The following is a 20,109-nucleotide window of genomic DNA, read 5'->3' as shown; positions in this document are numbered from 1 at the left end:
ACACACACACACACACACACACTCTACATAACTCACACATCTCTATAACTAACATGGTTCGAATGTGGTTCCTCTATGGATTTGCTTAAAGAACCATCACAGTTCTAAAAATGAAGGTTCTTATGGTTCTTGGCTCACATTTACAGTTCTATTTCATTTAGAAAGTTCTAAATTAATTTAGCATAGAACCTGGTTCTTGCTGAGGTTCTTTAATCCTAACACCTATCAGACCTCATGTATCACAGTCTTAGAAATAAAGATTCTTAGAGGTTCCTAAAGGTTCTTGGCTTGCATGTGCAGTTCTAGCAAAAGTCACTCTTTTAGTGCTAGAACCTTTACCTCATGATGCTTAATGACTTCTATCTAGAACGTACGGCTCTCAGGTGATTGTTTTCTAATGTCTCACATCTTAAAAACAAAGGTTTCTAAATGGTTCTTGACGTGAATGTGCAGTTCTAGCTAAGCTCTTTAATGTGCATGGAACCTTTCTTTTATGCCGAGGTTCTTTAATCTTTTAACACTGCCATACCTGTCATACCATCCCTTTTCACATAAAAGGGTTCTGACTTATTATGTACGGTTCTGGGAACCTTTACATAATGTCCCTTAAGGGTTCTAGGCAAAAACATAAAATATCTCATGTAGAGTTTTCATAATCCTTTAGAATTAGGGTTCTTAAACGGTTCTTGGCCTGTACATACAGCTCTATGTGAAATATTTATTGGTATATATATTTAGTATATAACCCTTATATACCCTTATATAACCTTATACCCTTAAAACCAAGAAAGAACCTCAGCATAAATTAAAGGTTCTATACACATTTTAGAGATACTACACATCCAAGCCAAGAACCCTGTAAGAAGCCTTATTTTTATGACTGCGAGACGTCCAGCTGCATTTCATATAATAATAATAATAATAATAATAATATATTTAATAATGCCCCTTTATTGTCATTTATTAGATAACCACAGACAGACAGACAGCCCTACCATGGGTAGCTGAATCAGTGCCACAGCAAATGGAACAATACATCGTGCTGCAGTGGGTGTATTGTTCTTCCAAGCCTTTGTTGGTGATGGTTGAAAACGCGGCCTAGCAGTCGTAGTGATTTTTAATAGAGGCCTAAAGTTTGGTTAATTAGTCTCCCTGCTGGGCCTCCTGACTCATTTCATATGAGTGTATAATGAATCCTAGTGGCAGCGCAGAACAGGCGACGTAAGTAAGAAAATCAATGACATTTAAAGGCCAAGGGACGCATTCAACAGGTAGCTGTCATTTACTAAGACAGAGTGAGAACAACCAACAGCTGGAGCAAAGTCAACGTGTCTCAGAGACATGGTCCTTATACGGCTTTCACTTCTATAGGCTGGTGCATCATCACCATGCAGATGTTTCTAGTCTCCAAATGGTAAACAATGTATAAATCAATACTGATCATTTTAAAGAGTACATGCAGCTTTGACCCCCCTCACCCCCTCACCCCGTTTGGTTTCAGACCAGAAGAAAACAAATCACTGATGTTCAACATTGTGCAAACAAATCAAATCCAGGTATTAATAAAATGGCCTGTGGTATTAACTAAAAAAAGCCCATTCTCAGCAGACAGCCTGCTTTCATTCTGCCTACTCTCACATCCACATCCAACCCAGCTCCCAATAACATGCAGTAACACAGCTGAGGAGCTCACCCTACAGGTGGAAAGGAGGTATTGCACACTGCACCCTTCAGAAGGACTCCTTCCTATCATGGAGTGATAGGAAAACTGCATTTTCCTAAAGTTAGCTGTAATGTGTGGTACATAGTAAAGCTGGAAAATACACTGGTTATATATCTGGAATATCTGAATATTTGTGTTGATCTCAAGTAGACAACAAAAATGGTATAAATAACAAAAGTCAGTAAGTCAGTAAGTAAGTGCTATTATTGTATTATTATACACGTAGACCTAAATACCCAGACATGAACAGCTGAATTCAGTGCATTTCTCTGATCTCCCTTAGATATTTCCTGTTATAATAGCACAAAAACAATGAAATTCTTACGCACCTTTTCATGCACACTGTAAGTACTATACAGGACGGTCCCCAAGCTGATATGTGGCCATATATGCACATATATCATATAGAGTTAGTAGGTAAATACATATACATGCATTTGTTATATGTCATATTTTATTATTGTTTTACTATTATTGCTATTATTATTATATACAATATTATTAACTCTGTTAGATGTGTTAATCTATATGGCTGAAATATACTATAATATGTAGACAAAAGTATTGGGACACCTGCTCACTTATTGTTTCTTCTGAAATCAAGAGTAATAAAACAGTTTGTTGACTTTCTACTAGATTTTGGAGGAGCATTGCTGTGAGGATTTGATTGCATTCAGCGACAAGCACAGTAGCAATACAGTACTACACAGATGTGCAAATGCACACACACATGCAGCTTGTCTAGTCCCTATAGAGAGGTACTGCCAGTAGAACAGGACTCTCTGGAGTAGATCAGCATGAGCCTATTGGCACCATGCTGCCTAATGCCAGGCGTGGGCTAGAGGGGTATAAAGAAAGCCCCCCACCATTGAGGAGCTGTGGAGCAGTGGAAGAACTGTGTTCTCTGGAATGATATATATTAATTATATCATATATAATAATACTATATATATATATATATTATTGCTATTATCATTATATACAATATTATTAACTCTGTTAGATGTGTTACTCTACAGTATATGGCTGAAATATACTATACTATGTAGACAAAAGTATTGGGACGCCTTTGCACTCATCGTTTCTTTTAAAATCACAAGTTTTAAAACAGTTTATTCTGCTTTTGTTGGCTTTCTACTAGATTTTGGAGGAGCATTGCTGTGAGGATTTGATTGCATTCAGTGACAAGAACATTAGTGAGGTCAGGATGCTGGATGATTGATCACCACCCCACCTCATCATCCCCAACTCATCCCAAACAAAAGTACAGGATGGAGCTCCACCACCATCATCATCACTCCAGAGGACACAGCTCCTCAATGCTGGGGGGCTTTATAATACCCCTCTATAGCCCACTCCTGCCATTATTAGGCAGCATGGAGCCAATAGGGTGTATATATGTATATATATATAATGTATGCTCTCTCGTGTCATTTTTAAAGTGGAGATATTATTATTATTATTATTATTGTCTTATTTCAGGTTAGGATGTGTGTGTTTAGGTGTTTATCCAGTGGAGTGTACACACTCAGTCTTACAGAAAGACAGAGGCGCTCTGTTTCTCGTGTCCGTGGAAAGCAGAGAGGAGGAAGAGGAGGAGGAGGAGGAGGAGGAGGAAGAGGAGAAGGTCCTAATGCCCACCAGAAGACACCCGCAGCCAAGGCCGCGGAGCTAGCTAGCGGTTTAGCTCGCTTGCTAATGCGCTATGTAACGTTAGCAGCCTGGTAATCCGTAGATAACATTTATAATCGCTCTTAAATCGCAGCAGAGACACTTTACAGTTCTTTAAGAGAGGGGTTAGACCCCCGTCCCGCTGCCGAGCACTTTGTTAGCTAGCTGTACGAGTCCGTGTCTGCGAGTTAGCTTAGCTATAGCTAACAGGCTAACAGGCTAGCGCGGCTAAAACGTAAACACTGTCATTTGGCGGTGGAGCGGGTAGACCAGGTAAGTTCAGCAGCTGCGGCTTCACCTCTTTATTAACCCAACTTTAACCTCTTCTTAAGGCCGAAGGTAACTTTACAAACAACCAGAAAACCGTCTAAATTCACCACAAATGCAGAACCTTCGAGTTCGCTCGGTAGCAGGCGGGGAAAGCAGGTTCTAACCTTGGAGATTCTCCAGAACTTCTGTCTATCCACAGCTGTGTTAGATGGCTTCTTAGAAATATATACACTACATGTCCAAATGTTTGTGGACACCCCTTCTAATTAATGCATTCAGCTATTTTTTTTAAGTTGCACACGTTGCTGACACAGATGTGCAAATGCACACATACACACACACACACATGAGCCTATTGAGCTCCATGCTGCCTAATAATGGCAGGAGTGGGCTATAGAGGGGTATAATAAAGCCCCCCAGCATTGAGGAGCTGTGGAGCAGTGGAGGAACTGTGTGTGTTCTCTGGAGTGATGATGATGATGATGATGATGGTGGTGGAGCAGCTCCATCCAGTACTTTTGTTTGGGATGAGTGAGGTGATGGAGGATGAGGTCCATCATCCAACATCCTGACCTCACTTACTTTAGCTCTTGTCGCTGAATGCAATCAAATCCTCACAGCAATGCTCCTCCAAAATCTGGTAGAAAGCCTTCTTCCCTGGAAGGCTTGGTTAAGACAGTTACTCCAACTAACGCAGGAGCAACTTGATTTCTGAAGATTTAATGAATGCGCAGGTGTCCCAATACTTTTGTCTGTATAGTGTAGATAGGGTCGACTGGTCTTATTTTGGTTGAATTACTTACAGTCTAGGTTCTAAGCATGTTGGAACTTATTTGGGTTTCCTTTGCAGACAAGCAGAGTGTGGACAGCCCAGACCTTGCCACGTCGAACACTCGTAAAACAGCTGATGAGTTAACCTCTATAACCGCGTCAGTAGTCTCTAGTCCTAATTCACCTCAACTGATCCAAGACTACAGACGCCTGCCAAGATCCAGTCTATTCCAGAACTCCAGGACACGAGTTGTTGATCACATGTCCTTGCTGCCCTTGGTGGCTCGCAAATGTGGATCGTCAATCACTGAGCTGAGAACCTGTTGACCAGCTCATGGGAAATAATAGCCTATACATTGCAATGCATGGGCTGTCATTGTGGTTGTCCCTGGTCCTGGAGGGTCCGTTGACCAGTGTAAAGATACACTGTATGTCCAAATGTTTGTAGACCGCTCATCTAATGAATGTCCACCACACACAGCTTGTCTCTGTCCCTGTGTGGAGAATGCTGCCAATAGAATAGGACTCTCTGCAGCAGATCAACATGATGGGCCTATAAACACCATGCTGCCTAATGCCAAGCCCCAGTATTGAGGAGCTGTGGAGCAGTGGAAGAACTGTGTTCTCTGGAATGATGTATGGTGGGACTTTTGGGATCATTTGGGGAGTTGGGAAGATGGAGTGGGGTGCTGATCATTAAAGCAGTGCACCAGTGACTAAACAGGCATCCCAATACTTTATAGTGTTCCTCTAAGCTTAGATATTGCCCAGTATAAATGTCCGTACTAATAAGCGCAAGATTAGTGCTGGTCTAAGAGCTCTTGAATGAGTTCTTTAGGTGTCACTTCAAGAGAGTGAATTCTTGGCTGTTTAGGCACCCAGGAGAAGTTTGTTGCTCCAAGTGTAGATGTTTGTCTTCCATGAGCTTTGAAGAATGGTGGGTCAGGCCAAGCCATTCTTGAAGGAGTGATCTGGACCAGCCATGCTGCTGTGTTCTGGATCAGCTGAAGGGCCTGCATGGATAGATAGTTGCAGTAGTCAGGCCTGGTGATGATTAGAGACTGGACGAGCACCTGGGAGGATATCGGCTCTAATCAAGTGCAACACCACCTGCACGCCTCCCTCGTGGCAGATCCTTGGGTTAAGACCTCTAACACTACGTCCTCCTCCTGCAGGCCAAATACCCTAAAAGTAAACCTGTGTTTCTTGTTTTGAAGGTGGAAGAGCCATGCGCAGCTGTGTGTGGAGCTCTAGGGCTCTCTCGCCTGCCCTGCTCCCTCGCCTCTTGTCCGAGACCAGATGCTGTGGACACAGACTGGACCGCCAGGGCTCAGTTCGGTTTTTGACCACAGCTAAGGACAACCATCCCACACCCCTGCCCAGCCAGGCCCGAGTGGTGATATGTGGTGGAGGCATTGTCGGAACGTCTGTTGCCTATCATCTTGCCAAGTTAGGCTGGACAGAGATCGTGCTCCTAGAGCAGGGCAGGTGAGGTCTGCTGAATGTGGAATTGTACAGTAATTAGAAGTCTGTTGAAGTGTTGCTGCAGAGCTCACAGCTCACTGCAGCTCTGTTGTTCATTGTTCGTTCGGTTTGTTATAGACTTGGCGCTGGCACAACTCGGCTTTGCGCAGGAATAGTAAGCGTTGCCAAACCCATTTCTATTGAGAGCCAGATGGCAAACTACTCGAATGCTCTGTATGAGCGCTTGGAGGAGGAGACTGGCGTCAAAACAGGTGTGACAACTTCATGTTTACAAGTTAAAAAAGACTAAGCTTCTTACAACGCAGGAGGAAAAGGCTGACTCTCTGACTTTGTGTGTTTTCCAGCTTTTGTCAGGACTGGCTCACTGTGTTTGGCTCAGAATCAGGACCGATTCATTTCCCTGAAGCGTTTGGCATCCAGACTCAAGTAAGTTGCTTGTCTCCTTCTCAAAACCTTGATCTGCCTCAGCTTTCTGAATTCCTGCTGTAGTGCTGTACTTTCTACAGATAAATATTTAATAGAAAATAACTAGGGTGGGTTTCCTAAAGCCCAGCACAAAGTACAAAGATGAGTCTTTAGTGGTCAAGTGAGAATCTCACTGAACACTCTCTCTACCACTTAAGATTCTCTTAACACTGGGTCCAGATCTTCAAGTGTCCCACAGGTGGGTTATATGATACCTCTGACTGGAGAAACGGTGGAATTTTACATTTCAGAAAAAATGTTAAGCTCACATTCTTTGAATTAATCCCATAAAAATACAATAATAATAATAATAAACAACAACCAGTAATCAGCCAGTCATGTGGCAGCAGTGCAGTGCAAAAACCATGCGAAAAACGGACCCGGCAGCTTCAGGTGACATTCACATCAACCATTAGAACAGAGAGGAAAATGTGATCTGTGATTTTGAGCAGGCCCAGGCAGGCTGGTTTGAGTATTTCCAGAACTGCTGATCTCCCTGAGACTCAGGAGCCACAGCAGTCTCTAGAGTTTCTCAGAATGGTGTAATAAAGAAAACACATCCAGTGAGCTGCAGTTCTGCAGACTCTGTGAAAACACAGTGTTTAATGAGCAAGGCCAACAGAGAATGCTGCTCAGGCTGGTTGGAGCTGACAGAAAGGCTACAGTGACTCAGATAACCACTCTGTACAATTGTGGTGAGCAGAAAAGCATCTCAGAATCCCAGCCTTCTTGAGGAGGGTCTACAGCAGCGGAAGACCCTGTTGGATCCTAATGCATTTATTGGTTCGTTGAGTGTTCATGGTTCCTTATATAACAGTTACCTGTGGCGTCTATTACAGCCTAAGGATTACTAATTGGTGGATCTACATGCAAAGCAATGCAAGTTATAACAGTGGAGAGAGGGGAGGGGGGTGGCATGGACCACAGATGGTTCTGAGGAGTATAGTGTATTAAATTGCTTGTTATTTTTTAACAAAAAAAGACTTAAGTGAAGCATATCTAAGATTTCTAATCATTCCCCCTCTTCCTCATTGTCTTACAGGGTACTTGGTATTGCCTGTGATGTCATCAAACCCAAAGATGTTGCCAAGCTTCACCCGTTGGTCAACATTCATGATTTAGTGGGTGCTCTCCATCTCCCAGGAGATGCTGTGGTATCACCGCCAGATGTTAATCATGCTCTTGCTGTGGCAGCAGTCAGTCATGGTGAGATTTGCCTCTCTGCTTTTTTGTCTAACTGTCGGTTTATGCAGTCTCCCTTCACACACACGTCGTTATACAATGATCCCCCAGGTGTCCAGATCCATGATCGAACAAGTGTGAATCATGTTCTCGTGGAGAAGGGTCATGTCACAGGGGTGGAGACAGACAGAGGACCCATTGAGTGCGAGTACTTTGTGAACTGCGCCGGACAGGTTGGTAAATGTTTCGACACACAGACTGCAGTTGGAGAGGGAGATTTTGGGGAAGTGTGAGAGATTGCGTTCAACTGTTCTTGCTGATCTTTCAGTGGGCATATGAGCTTGGCCAGAGCAGTGAAGTGAAAGTGTCCGTGCCGCTGCATGGCTGTGAGCACTTCTACCTCCTCACCAAACCTCTACAGGAGCCTCTGCCACCCAGTACACCAGGTATACCTAACAGCCAGGTGCACGTTTCTTGCAGGGATTCCAAAAAGCTATACAGAAATTGATTGTAGAATTGATTGGGTTCAATACCCGGGCTCGGCAAGCTGCCACTGTTGGGCCCTTGAGTAAATATGGTAAATATGTTTGTCTTGTCTTATTGTGTTACCTTTAAAGTTGCTGTCTTTTAGAAGGGTTAAGTGAAATTTAAGACGTTATCTTCATCATCACCTTCAGTATTATCAATTATTAATTGAAGTGAATGAAATTAAATTCTAACTTTTAATTAATCTCTTATTCAATGAATTATAGGCATGCATACAGTTTTGTTTTTGTAAAGAAAAAAACTTAAAAAAAAAACAAAGGAGAAAAGTCAGATGTACATAATCCAAGCTATGGAAACAAATGCAAAATGAATGTTAATGTAATTCATTGCTAAATTAAATATTTGAATAATGTTGCAAAATAAGGGTTAAAACCAATGACTGTAGAACACATGGACAACTCAAATGTCTCTCACAAGTGACGGTCTAGTGCCTCTGCTGGCTGGTTGCAGTATTTTTATCCCCTTATATTTCTTAGCCCTATAAATTTCTATGACAAAGCAGCCCAATTTCCATCAGATCTTCAGATTCTATGCTAATTTTTCTCCAGTTTCATTCCAACATTTAGCACAGTTTTTATTTTCTCCCCGAAATCAGTTTGAACCACTTTTTAACCGCCTCTGCTCTATCGTAATAAGTCTAGCTTACACTTAAGAACTAATTGATTGACAGCCTTGGCTGGAATAGACCGTCTGCATTACATGCAGTAGCTGAGTTGTAGTTAATCATACTGTTATTGATAATTTGACAATGCACATGTCTGGTTGTGCGGTTGCATTTACATTAAGTCTAAGATTGGCATAAAATGGCTATTGTGATCTAGTTAGTTGTTAGCCCTAGTTAAACGTGCTGGGCTCGGTAGTATTTGTGCTTGATTGGTGCCCCCATCAAATGAAATGAGTCCAGATACCTTTTGAAATCACTATTTATTCTTCTTTTAATCATCACTGGTGCATGCTGACTCTTTCGTAGCAGTAGCTCAGGGGTTAAACTGGATTGTTGTAGCTTTGGTTCGCCTCTGCAGCAAACCAAGCTAACTGTAATCTGATGGCTGTGTAAATCACTTTGTGATAAAATGCAGAAACTGCACTTTACACTTACTGGACAAACTGGGAATCCAGGTGGAAATCTGCTCTGCTTCTGCGCTGGAAGCTCAATGAAGGCGGTCTGAGACACGCTTGAGCTAGGCGAAGGGGGTGGGTCTCCCACATGAGTAGGCAAGTCTGGCTCCGTCGAAGGTCTCTACTGTGCAGACTCTGGTTGCAAATTTGACAACATGACAGGCAGTTTTGGCTTCATTTCTCTGGAACGGAAGGGATCATGTTTTCTACAGTTACTGGTTAAAACTGATGGAGAGATCAGGAGGTTGGACTGAATGCAGCCTTATGACTCTATGCAGTGGTGATGGACATGGATGGGAGGATCTATGTACGGGCCTGGCAGAACGGTGTTCTATCAGGAGGCTTTGAAAAGAACCCAAAACCCATCTTCACTGAGGGCCGCAATCAGTTAGAGATCCAGAACATGCAGGAGGACTGGGACCATTTTGGTGAGTCCAGCTCAGCTTCACATTGACTGTAAATTTAACTTTCAACAGGGAGAACATTTTTCAGAGTAAAAGTACTGACTGCAGATCCACTCTCATCAACTGTATTGGATTCAGTGTTCTAAAGACATTAGCCGAAATCAGATCAGCGTTTTTACTATGAACATTTTGATAAATATGGGCAAAAAGATAAAATTATGGAAAAATAATTGAAATAATTCACTGTTATGAAGATATTAGTGTAAATAAAAGTGTAATTGATCCTCTTCTCTTTCCTGATCCTGCACTACAGAGCCCATGCTGAATGCACTGCTCAGGAGAATGCCGAGCCTGGACTCCTGCGAGATCCACCAGCTGGTCAACTGTCCAGAGTCCTTCACCCCAGACATGCGCTGTCTAATGGGGGAGACTCCAGGTGTGCATGGTTACTTTGTCCTGGCTGGCATGAACTCTTCTGGTCTGTCCTTCGCTGGAGGAGCTGGAAAGTAAGAAAAGGAGCTGAGCCTGTTTTAAAACCCAATGTGACTAGAGATTAGGCCTAGTCCTGCACTTCTCAATAGAGAATCTATCTAGCCCTGGACTAGGTTTAATCCCTGTTCAGGAATGACCCTGTTTTTCTGTTCTTGTTTATTTCTTTCTTTATTTTTGGTATTTATCAGATACTTGGCTGATTGGATGACCTATGGTTACCCGAGTGCCAACGTTTGGCCTCTGGACATCAAGCGCTTTGGCAATCTGCAGAGCAGCCGCACATTTCTGCGCCATCGAGTGATGGAGGTCATGCGTAAGTACTGAAAGAAGAAACTGTGTTTTGGGGAAGCTAGTGGCAACACGAACTTACGCCTTCGTTTCAACCATTTCTATAAAAATATGCAGCCTAAACAAGACTTGAAAGTACATGTTTTATTCAGTAGTGCGCTTGGGAAAGATGCTTTTGGTTTGTAATGTGTTGGAGATGTTTTGGACCAGACAGCTTCTAAGAAACAGGATGTTTTGGGTAAGATTTAATGAATTAAGTTACATAATACAGGAAGATGACTACAAAATCCTGCACTTAACAAATGGGGTTACACATGGAGCCCAGCCCATTTTCCCTCCCCTAAACTCTACTCACCCTCTCCATCGAAACACACACGCTATTAAAGCGACCTATAGGAGAAACGTCAGGCGTGCACCGCGAAGCTTGATTTATCAGAATCAGAAATACTTTATTGATCCCAGGAGGAAAATTGCAGTTGTTACAGTTGCAATCGCTTTATAAAATGTAATAAATTTAAAACAAACAAAATAAAAAATGATGACCATTTGTTGATTGGTGTCGGGGAAGAGTTTTATCAGGTAATTTTCAGTGTATTTCAGTACAGAGTGAAGAGCAGGCTTCTTCAGATTTGGTCCTGGAGGAACAGTTAGCTGATTTCCCCACTCAGGCACACCTGGATCCAATTGTGTTTAATAACCTGGTTCAGAAGTTGTGTTTGAGCAAAAAATCCCCCAACTGTGGTGGACACTTTCACTGGATTTTCGGACTTCTGGGGTAGAGTGTAAGAAAACAAAAGGAAATCTGCAACCCACGCTGCCTGCTCCATCTGATCTTCTTGGTGCTGGTTTGTCCTTTTTTTGAAGAACAGTCAAATTTTCTGCTATAATGTGGTCAGCATATTTATCTGCAGTTTAAGATTGACTGAAACAGGAAGCAGAGCCTCAAATAGCTCATCTACACATTACTCAGTGTTTCCATCTCTATTATGTGTGTGTGTGTGTGTGTGTGTGTGTGTGTGTGTGTGTGTGTGTCTCACTGAGTTTTCTATGACTTGTTAATTTTCTGTATCTTCTCTTTTTAGCTTTGCTGTATGAGCTTAAAGTTCCAAGGTGGGATTTCCAGACAGGCAGGCAGCTGCGCACCAGCCCCCTGTATGACCGACTCGACACCCAGGGGGCGCGCTGGATGGAGAAACATGGCTTTGAGCGTGCCAAATATTTTGTCCCTGCTGGAAAGGGTAGGAGGTCATTTGGGTTATTGAATCTTTATTTGTACGCCCGGTGGTAGGAATTATGCAATCACCACACTTAAAGGATTGTTTAGCCAGCTGTTTTACCTTTTAGCAAAGAAAATGTGTATGATAGCTAAACAATGGCTTCATAAAACATACCTTCAGAAATGGAATTAAATTGTAATTAATGGCATTTGTTTTTTAACTAGAGGAGAAAATAATGAATTCATCAACACAAAAATCACAATTATTAGATTTTTAGATTGGCCTGAATTCTTGAGGCATTCATATGTCAGCTATTAAGTAAAACAGATTGGTCATATCTGTGATTATTTATTTATTTGATACCAGGTCAACATCTTTGAATGTGGTGATTCCATAATTCTAATCTTGAAATCCATAAATGTTCATTTGTTTTGTTTAGAGTTTAAAAGCTGTAAGTTTTTGTGCCATGGTACAGAGTCTGTTTACAAAGTAATTGCATAAATGGCGTAGTCATATTCTCCATGAATACGCTTATGTTTACTCTTACTTATCTCTACTCTGCTGCCCTAAACTGCCCAATTTCCTCCAACACAGATTTGCTGGCCTTGGACCAAAGTAAAACCTTCTATAAGCCGGACTGGTTTGACATTGTTGGAGCTGAAGTGAAGTGCTGTAAGGAGGCTGTGTGTGTCATCGATATGTCCTCCTTCACTAAATTTGAGCTTACAGTAAGTGTCTACACAACCAAGTCTTGATTGCATGTAATTTTCTTTGGAAGTTGATTGTAAAATGAGGTTAATTACCTTGTTCTTGAGTGGTATCTTATGCTGCTTTTTGGGCGTGTGTAATTGCACAGCCTTTATCATGTAATACGTTTCTTACAGGGTTCAGTTTGTGTGTTGGTGTTGATGTACCTTAAGCTCTGACGTCTTGCCCTTTTCTCTAATCCTTATCTCCCTATTAGTCGAGTGGAGACCAAGCCCTGGAGCTGCTCCAGAGGCTGTGTGCCAATGACCTGAATGTCCCCGTAGGGCACATTGTCCACACAGGCATGCTCAATGAGAGGGGTGGCTACGAGAACGACTGCAGCGTAGTGCGTCTTAGTAAAAACAGGTTGGTCACAGCAAAACAAGAAGAGGATTTTTAAAAATTCATAAGAATTCATAGAGACAGAACTGGAATATTATATTGGACTGATTTGGGCAGTGGTGGCTCAGCGGTAAGAGCTCCAGGTTGTTGATCACCAGGTTGTGTTGGGTTCAATACCCGGGCTTGGCAAGCTGCCACTGTTGGGCCTATGAGCAAGGCTCTTCACCCTTTCTGCAGTGTTGGCTGCCCACCATTTTTCACTGGTGTGTGTGTGTGTGTGTGTGTGCACTGCACGGATGGGATAAAAGCGGAAGCCAAATTCTTGTCTTGTCTTTATATTTCCATAATTACAATAACAATTACCACATTACTAATTATCCAATAAATCAACTGAAAGTTGCAGCAGTAATGAATTATTCAGTACACTAAAAACAGCTGTTCCAAAGACACTCCTCATCTAATTCCTTGCCCCATTAAAATGCCCATGACATCATCTGCCCCATTAAGAGTCAGAAGTCCCACCTATTTCCACTGAAATGGTTAAAGAGACTTAAAGAGACTTAAAGAGACCGTTTCCTAAATAAATTCGATGTACCTTTTAATTATGCTTTGCCAAATCAGCTCCATTTTTGGCCTCGTCAGTTAATTTGGGATTCAGTGGTATGCATTGACTTGGTGTATAATGTAATCATGTGACCCTATGTTTGACCTTTCCCACATTTGTGTGTTCCAGTTTCTTCATCATCTCTCCGACGGATCAACAAGTGCATTGCTGGTCTTGGATCAAGAGGCACATGCCAAGTGATCCACAACTTCACCTAGAAGACGTCAGCTGGAAATACACTGGTGAGAAACTCCTTCCCGACCATGAAGAAACTTTGTTTGATGTAATTTTATAATTAAATTTTTTTTTAAAAATGAATATATTAAATTATTAAATTAATGTATTTAGTTTCTATAATTTTATTTGTCTATAATTCTATGAATGTGTATAATTAATTTCTGCCTTATATGTTGTTAAGCTACATGTGGATCAGTTATTAACCGGGCTGCTAGCAGCAGATTTTCGTTCTAAAAGAACTAACTGAAGTTCTTGTCCCTCGCAGCTCTTAATCTGATTGGCCCTCGGGCGATGGATGTGCTGTCTGAACTCTCCTATGTCTCAATGACTCCGGAGCACTTCCCCTCTCTGTTCTGTAAGGTGAGTTTTGTAAGGCCGACTTTGTCTCTGCCCCAGGTTTACTCGCCGCCTGTGACTTTAATGTTCTGCTGATAAATTTGCTTGTTGTGATTCCAGGATTAAAAACACTGTGGCTAAAATTAATCATAATAGTGCTTCCAGACGGAGATGTTATCTCTGAAGGTTATTTTGGAGCTGCGTGTTTCTGAAAGCATTTTGTGTTCACTACAGGAAATGAGCGTGGGCTATGCCAATGGAATCAGGGTAATGAGCATGACTCACACCGGAGAGCCAGGCTTTATGCTGTATATCCCTATAGAGGTAATTGACAAGTACTGTGTACACGCTGCATTGACACATCCTCCTAATAGTGGCTTTAATACTTTGTCTCTGAATCTGATTTCCCAGTATGCACTGCATGTGTATAACGAGGTGATGTCCGTGGGTCAGAAGTACGGCATTCGTAACGCAGGCTACTATGCCCTGCGTAGTCTGCGGATCGAGAAGTTCTTCGCCTTCTGGGGGCAGGATCTGGATTCTTTCACTACACCGCTTGAATGCGGCCGCGAGTTCCGTGTTAAATTCGACAAGGTCGGTAATGATCAAGTTCTTTTTATTTATTTATCTGACGTTGACGCAAAGCAGCTTTTATGAAATCTGGAAATACGACCAAAAAAAAGAACTGTTAAAAACATGTAACCTTACGTGAGCAAACCAAATACCACAGTGGCAGGAAACCTCGAGAGGAACCAAGACTCACAAGCGGGACCAAAAAGTCACTTTTAGTACCACATAAGTTCATTGTTATGCACGGGTGTACTGATATAATCTTTAATATTCTTAGCAGTAGTAATAATAATGATTACAGTTAGAGTCCAGATAAATTAAAATCCCTAATAGGGGTGAATAACATGGTAAAAGTACTTTTAAATATACAGTTTTTGTCCATGTTTAAATGGTTTAAACTGTACTTTTCACATACCGTGGTCATCTCTCATCTATGCAACTTCATAATTTATAAAGATAAATATAATATAAATTTTGAAAACAGTATTAAAGTGTGACTTTCACTATAATTGGCCTCTGTTTGGTCTCTCTCTCAGCACACAGATTTCCTGGGTCGAGAGGCTCTTCTGCAGCAGCGTCAGGAGGGGGTCATCCGTCGCTTCATCATGCTGGTCTTGGAAGACCATGATACAGAGCTGGACCTGTGGCCTTGGTGGGGCGAGCCCATTTACCGCAATGGAGAACTAGTGGGAGTGACCACTAGCAGCGCCTACAGCTACACGCTGGAGCGCCACGTGTGCCTGGGCTTCGTCAGCCCCCCCAGCCTAGATGGCAATCCCACTGTGGTCACCCCGGACTTCATCAACCGCGGTGACTATGAGGTGGACATTGCTGGCCAGAGGTACCCAGCCAAAGCCAAACTGTACCCTTTTAGCTCGCTTTTCGCCCAGCAGAGACGGCGCAAGGATGACATGGAGCTGAGCAACTTTCAGGGCAAGTAAAGAGGCGCAGGGCCCGTGGGGGACAGGGACAGGCCCGATGTGAGGATCCGAATGAATGAACGGAATTAGTAGAATGGCTCTAAATACGTACACCTCTTTCTTACTACACTCCCAGTGCCAACCTGTCTGTCCTGTTAGTTCTGCTGTTTCTTGCTTTGCCTACTAAGTGCAATAACGGTTACACACCAAATGATCTGCCAGGAGCCTCATTGCTCATACTAGTGAGCTATAGCTGGCTTTTTTTTTTTTAACCTGTGGGGACTCACATCACCGTTGTTTCTGTTATCTGTTCTTTAGGAGTTAAAATTTATTTGTACTTGTTTTAAGTACGTTTATCTTCGGTAAGTGTTTTATTCCACTTGCAGCTTAGTTTGCTTGTTTCGAGCATTATTTCTTGAGTGATCTGTTATTTCTTTAACAAAGCAAAATAGTCTGTCAATAGAATAAAGACACTTCTAGCAGATAAAATCACTTAAAACAAGGGAAAAAAGTTAGAAATAAGTTAATTCATGTTATTATATTACTACAGTAATCTCAAAATGAGAAATATTAGGTATTCAAACTACATTTCATTGGATTTCACTTGTCAGGATATCACTTTTTGCAGTGTGGTCTGCCTGCTGTGTTCCGTTTTGCTAAAAACGCACAAATAGAACTGATGGAGCTTCTCTGTGTATCTTGCAGAGATCGAGACTTCATAAGTGATGAATGTAAGATTGTAGCTCCTGATGTTTTTTTTCTGAACTGGTACCATAGACTGAATGTTTGTAAACAGATGAGAGGTTTGGGTTGAGTATCACGGCCATTGCCAGTCTTGGCAGTCTTTCTGACTGAAGAGGTCCCAGCTAATCAGACCGCTGTAGTTTAGTTGGTTAGTGTGTGGACTGATGGATGGGACAGGCTTTTGTGATGTAGGTGAGGAACAGGGTAAGATGCTCAGTCGTTGTCGTAGTGAACAGTGTGTTAGGGACTAGTGACGTCCCGATCCAGGTTTATTTACCTTCCGATCAGATCCGAGTCTTTTAATTCTGACTATCAGCCGATACAGATCTGATCTTTGTGTTTCTGTAATTAAAACAGCCCTGCTAAGACTTGCTAAGATCCACTTACAACAGTAAACAGCAGTAAAACCACTGTTTTAGCACCAGTTTCTAAAATCAGACTAATCCGATTTCTAATCTGATCTTCATTGTTTGGAGCAGCTTTTTAAACGGCTGTTTTAAACTCGATAGTGTTTAATATCTCACAGTCCAGTCTGATTGGCCTACCTGACCATTCAGCTCCAGTTCCCATACAACTGGTTTAGAACCAAAGGAAGTCGGAAGTGGGTCGGAAGCTTAAAAGCTGATACCCGATCTGTTAAAAATGCCTGGATCAGCTCCCCGATCTTGAGTCCCCTGAGTGGATTGGGACATCCCTGGTGTACGCGCTTTGGTCTTAGATCTCGCTGTAGACCGAAAAGCGAGCCATTTGGGGTATATATCAAATAAAGGGACGTATTTTTTATAGGCAGAGTGTATAAAATCTCCTCTTTGGGATGTCTGATTTATACAGTACTTTAAAGGTTCCTCCTAATAGATCTCCTCTTAGTACTAATCGCCTGTAATGTTGTCTTTGTGGGTTTAGAGCTGTATAAAAGCACATTTTAAGAGAAACGGTGGCTGTCAGCATTAAAAGCACTTTTTAATTGATGTTTATGAACTCGGCCTCAGACTCGCCAACTTGAAATGGCTCCTAAACATCAGAAATTTGGACATTTAGTCAATCCTGGTGATGGTGATTCTGTCCCAAACCTGTTTCGATAATCAGCACTGTGTGTGTGTGTGTGTGTGTGTGTGTGTGTGTGTGTGTGTGTGTGTGTGTGTGTGTGTGTGTGTGTGTGTGTGTGTGTGTGTGTGTGTGTCTGTGTGTGGCAGGTGAGGGTGGTGTATATAGTATATATTTATATGTCTGCAGATCAGCGTTTCATGTCTGAATACTTTTTTTTTGGTGCAGGGAGATGCACTTCAGTATATTGTGAATAATGCACCTTAGTTCTCTCTTCATCTGGACTGAAATACTCGAATGAAGTTGTTTGTGGGGTTTTGTGGGATATGGCGCATTTATTGTTCAGTTGCACAACCTAATGAAGGTCGTTTTGCTGAAGATACACTAAATGGACAAAAGTATTGGGACACCTGCTCATTCTTTAAATTCTTCTGAAATCAAGGGTATTAAAAAGAGCTGATCCTGCTTTTGTTGGAGTAACTGTCTCTACTGTCCAGGGAGGAAGACTTTCTACTAGATTTTGGAGGAGAAGCATTGCTGTGAGGATTTGTTTGCAAGAGCGTTACTGAGGTCAGGATGTTGGATGATGATGATGATGATGATGATCACCACCCCACCTCATCATCCCCAACTTCCTTACTCATCCCAAACAAAAGTACTGGATGGAGCTCCACCACCATCATCAGTCCAGAGAACACAGCTCTTCCACTGCTCCACAGCTCCTCAATGCTGGGGGGCTTTATCCCCCTCTAGCCCACGCCTGCCATTATTAGGCAGCATGGAGCCAATAGGTTCATGATGTTGATCTGCTCCAGAGAGTCCTATTCCACAGGCAGTACTTCTTCTCTACAGGGACTAGACAAGCTGTTTCAGTGTGTGCATTTGCATATGGGTGCAATGCATTCATTAGAAGGGGTGTCCACAAACATTTGGACATATAGTGTATGCTAATAAAACTCTAATTTGGCCGAACAGGGAAAGTTTAGATGGTTTAATCAGTGCCTGCAGTTCAAGGTAATTGAAGACTTGCTTCTGTTGTACATTTAGTACAACACTTAGTACCGACTTTCTTAAAGAGCTGGTAAGAAACTGCATCAGCTTTGCTTTAGATGTGTGTTTTTACTTCATCCCATCATCTTAACGTCTCAGTACTGTTCTGTAAGCTGTGCAATTCAAGAATTTGCATTTGGACTCATTTCAAAATATTTCAGTAGTACTTAGGCTTGAGTTTTAGATGGTTCTGAGAGCGGGACACATTAGACAGTGACTAATCGCTAAATCTGGGCTCAGTTTCAGAACATGGTTTTGTGGCACTTCAATCAGTATCTGGATCATCATCTGTCAAAGATCTGATACAGAGACTATCTTATGTGCACCTTAAATGCGTTCTGCAGACGTGCCTTTTATTTTGAGAATGTCCAGAGTGATTTTTAGGTCAACAACCAAAAAATACATCATAATAATACATAATATTAAAAAAGCGCATGCCCATAAAATCTGCCAAGATTCTACTTAATTGCCCCTCCAGAGATCAGATCTGGCTCTAATAGTAGATAACATTATTGATATAATACATCAATCAGCCATAACATTAAAACCACTGACAGGTGGAGTTAATTAACCTTGATTATCTGTATGTATGGATCTATGTATTAGGCAGCGAGTGAACAGTCCGTTCTTGAAAGAAGCTGAGCCTAAGAATCTGAGACACTTTGACAAGAACCAAACTGTGATGTTCTGGACGATGACTGGGTCAGAACATCTCCAAAAAACTAGGCAGGGTGGTATGCAGTGGACCTACCAAAAGTGCTTCAGTAAAGGACAACCGGTGAACAGGTTGACCAGGTCACTGATGCTTATGGAGGATCCCACCTCACAACATACCGGACTGACCTTAGTCTTGGTGCACCTTCAGGACCCCTTCAGAGGTCCACAGCTTGAGGGTCAGCGCTGTTTTGGTGGCACATGAGGGGCTACAGGTGGCTGATTGGTGTATAGTATTGGTAAGGGATTATGAAACCTGTTTTGGTGCTAACTGTTTTCCATCAACCATTCAATCAACCAAAGAGCCGTTGATAGAGTCACATGATTTGTTGGGTTTGTTGTGATTAGATTTGAAGGGGTTTATCAATCAGACCTTATTGACTCACAGTTCTTCCTTGTTTACTAGTCTGGCCACTAGAGACGTCCACTGTCCGTTCGGTCAGTGCCAGACTGAGTTCACTGAACAGAATGGGAGTGAAAGGTTCAGGATTCAGGATCAGACTATAAACATATCCAACCAGCTGTGTTGAGAATTTGACCAGCCGGGGACAGCCTGCACCGTGCTGGTGTGTGTTATATGGACGTAATTGGTCTCTACGAGGGTTAGTAGAGTTTGTACCGGCTGATCTGTTTCTATACACCCACCTGTAGAAGAGCTCCAGTGCTCTTGGATGGTCAGACCGTTGTTTACTTCTGTAGTCCTGTAGTTTCTGGCTGCTCCTTTTCATCTGGACTTTTATTATGACCTCCCCCTCCCTCCCACAGCTGTACTTTGTGTATTTATAATCTATTGTACAGATGTTTTATCTGTTTCTCTGTATTATTAATAAAACAATATTGATATTTCATGACTTTGTTGCCAGGTTTCACTGTATTTCTGCATCTACTGCAGCAGATTTACCACTAGGGGGCAGTGTTACTCCACGCGGCCGGCTTCAGCTTCTCAGACCTGTTCAGACACTGGGCTGAATTTCCAGGTATCAAGTTCAATTCAGTCAATATATTGAGGGAGGCCCCTTATTTACAGTGTAGCCGAGCAATAATCATGAAAGGAGAGATAAAACAAGTATGAAAAGGTTAAATGTTAATAAAAATAAAGGGTAATAAAATGTGATAAGCACTTATTCAACAAATCAAACAACAAATAATAATTTAAAACATTACATAA

General features: G+C 42.0%; 1 protein-coding gene across 2 annotated transcripts; it reads left to right on the top strand.

Annotated features, from left to right (window-relative positions):
* The first annotated feature begins 3,343 nt into the window (after nucleotides 1-3,343).
* pdpr (pyruvate dehydrogenase phosphatase regulatory subunit) lies at nucleotides 3,344-19,792 on the top strand. 2 transcript variants are annotated; one of them, XM_072694996.1, is made up of 18 exons: nucleotides 3,344-3,667; nucleotides 5,653-5,923; nucleotides 6,038-6,171; nucleotides 6,265-6,346; nucleotides 7,428-7,591; nucleotides 7,679-7,800; nucleotides 7,896-8,013; nucleotides 9,511-9,660; nucleotides 9,950-10,142; nucleotides 10,317-10,441; nucleotides 11,499-11,654; nucleotides 12,228-12,361; nucleotides 12,598-12,746; nucleotides 13,456-13,568; nucleotides 13,829-13,923; nucleotides 14,134-14,223; nucleotides 14,311-14,493; nucleotides 15,006-19,792. In XM_072694996.1, the coding sequence occupies exons 2-18, from the start codon at nucleotides 5,664-5,666 to the stop codon at nucleotides 15,408-15,410; spliced, it is 2,673 nt and encodes an 890-aa protein (XP_072551097.1). In that variant the 5' UTR covers nucleotides 3,344-3,667; nucleotides 5,653-5,663; the 3' UTR covers nucleotides 15,411-19,792. The 2 variants fall into 2 exon arrangements, with proteins under 2 accessions (XP_072551097.1, XP_072551096.1); XM_072694995.1 differs by having other exon boundaries at nucleotides 7,428-7,800.
* The last annotated feature ends 317 nt before the right edge of the window (nucleotides 19,793-20,109 follow it).

The sequence above is a fragment of the Salminus brasiliensis genome, chromosome 13 (assembly GCF_030463535.1).
Source record: "Salminus brasiliensis chromosome 13, fSalBra1.hap2, whole genome shotgun sequence".
In the NCBI taxonomy this organism is placed as follows: Eukaryota; Metazoa; Chordata; class Actinopteri; order Characiformes; family Bryconidae; genus Salminus; species Salminus brasiliensis.
The sequence above is the reverse complement of the archived record's forward strand: the minus strand, read 5'-3'. Positions and strand labels throughout refer to the sequence as shown.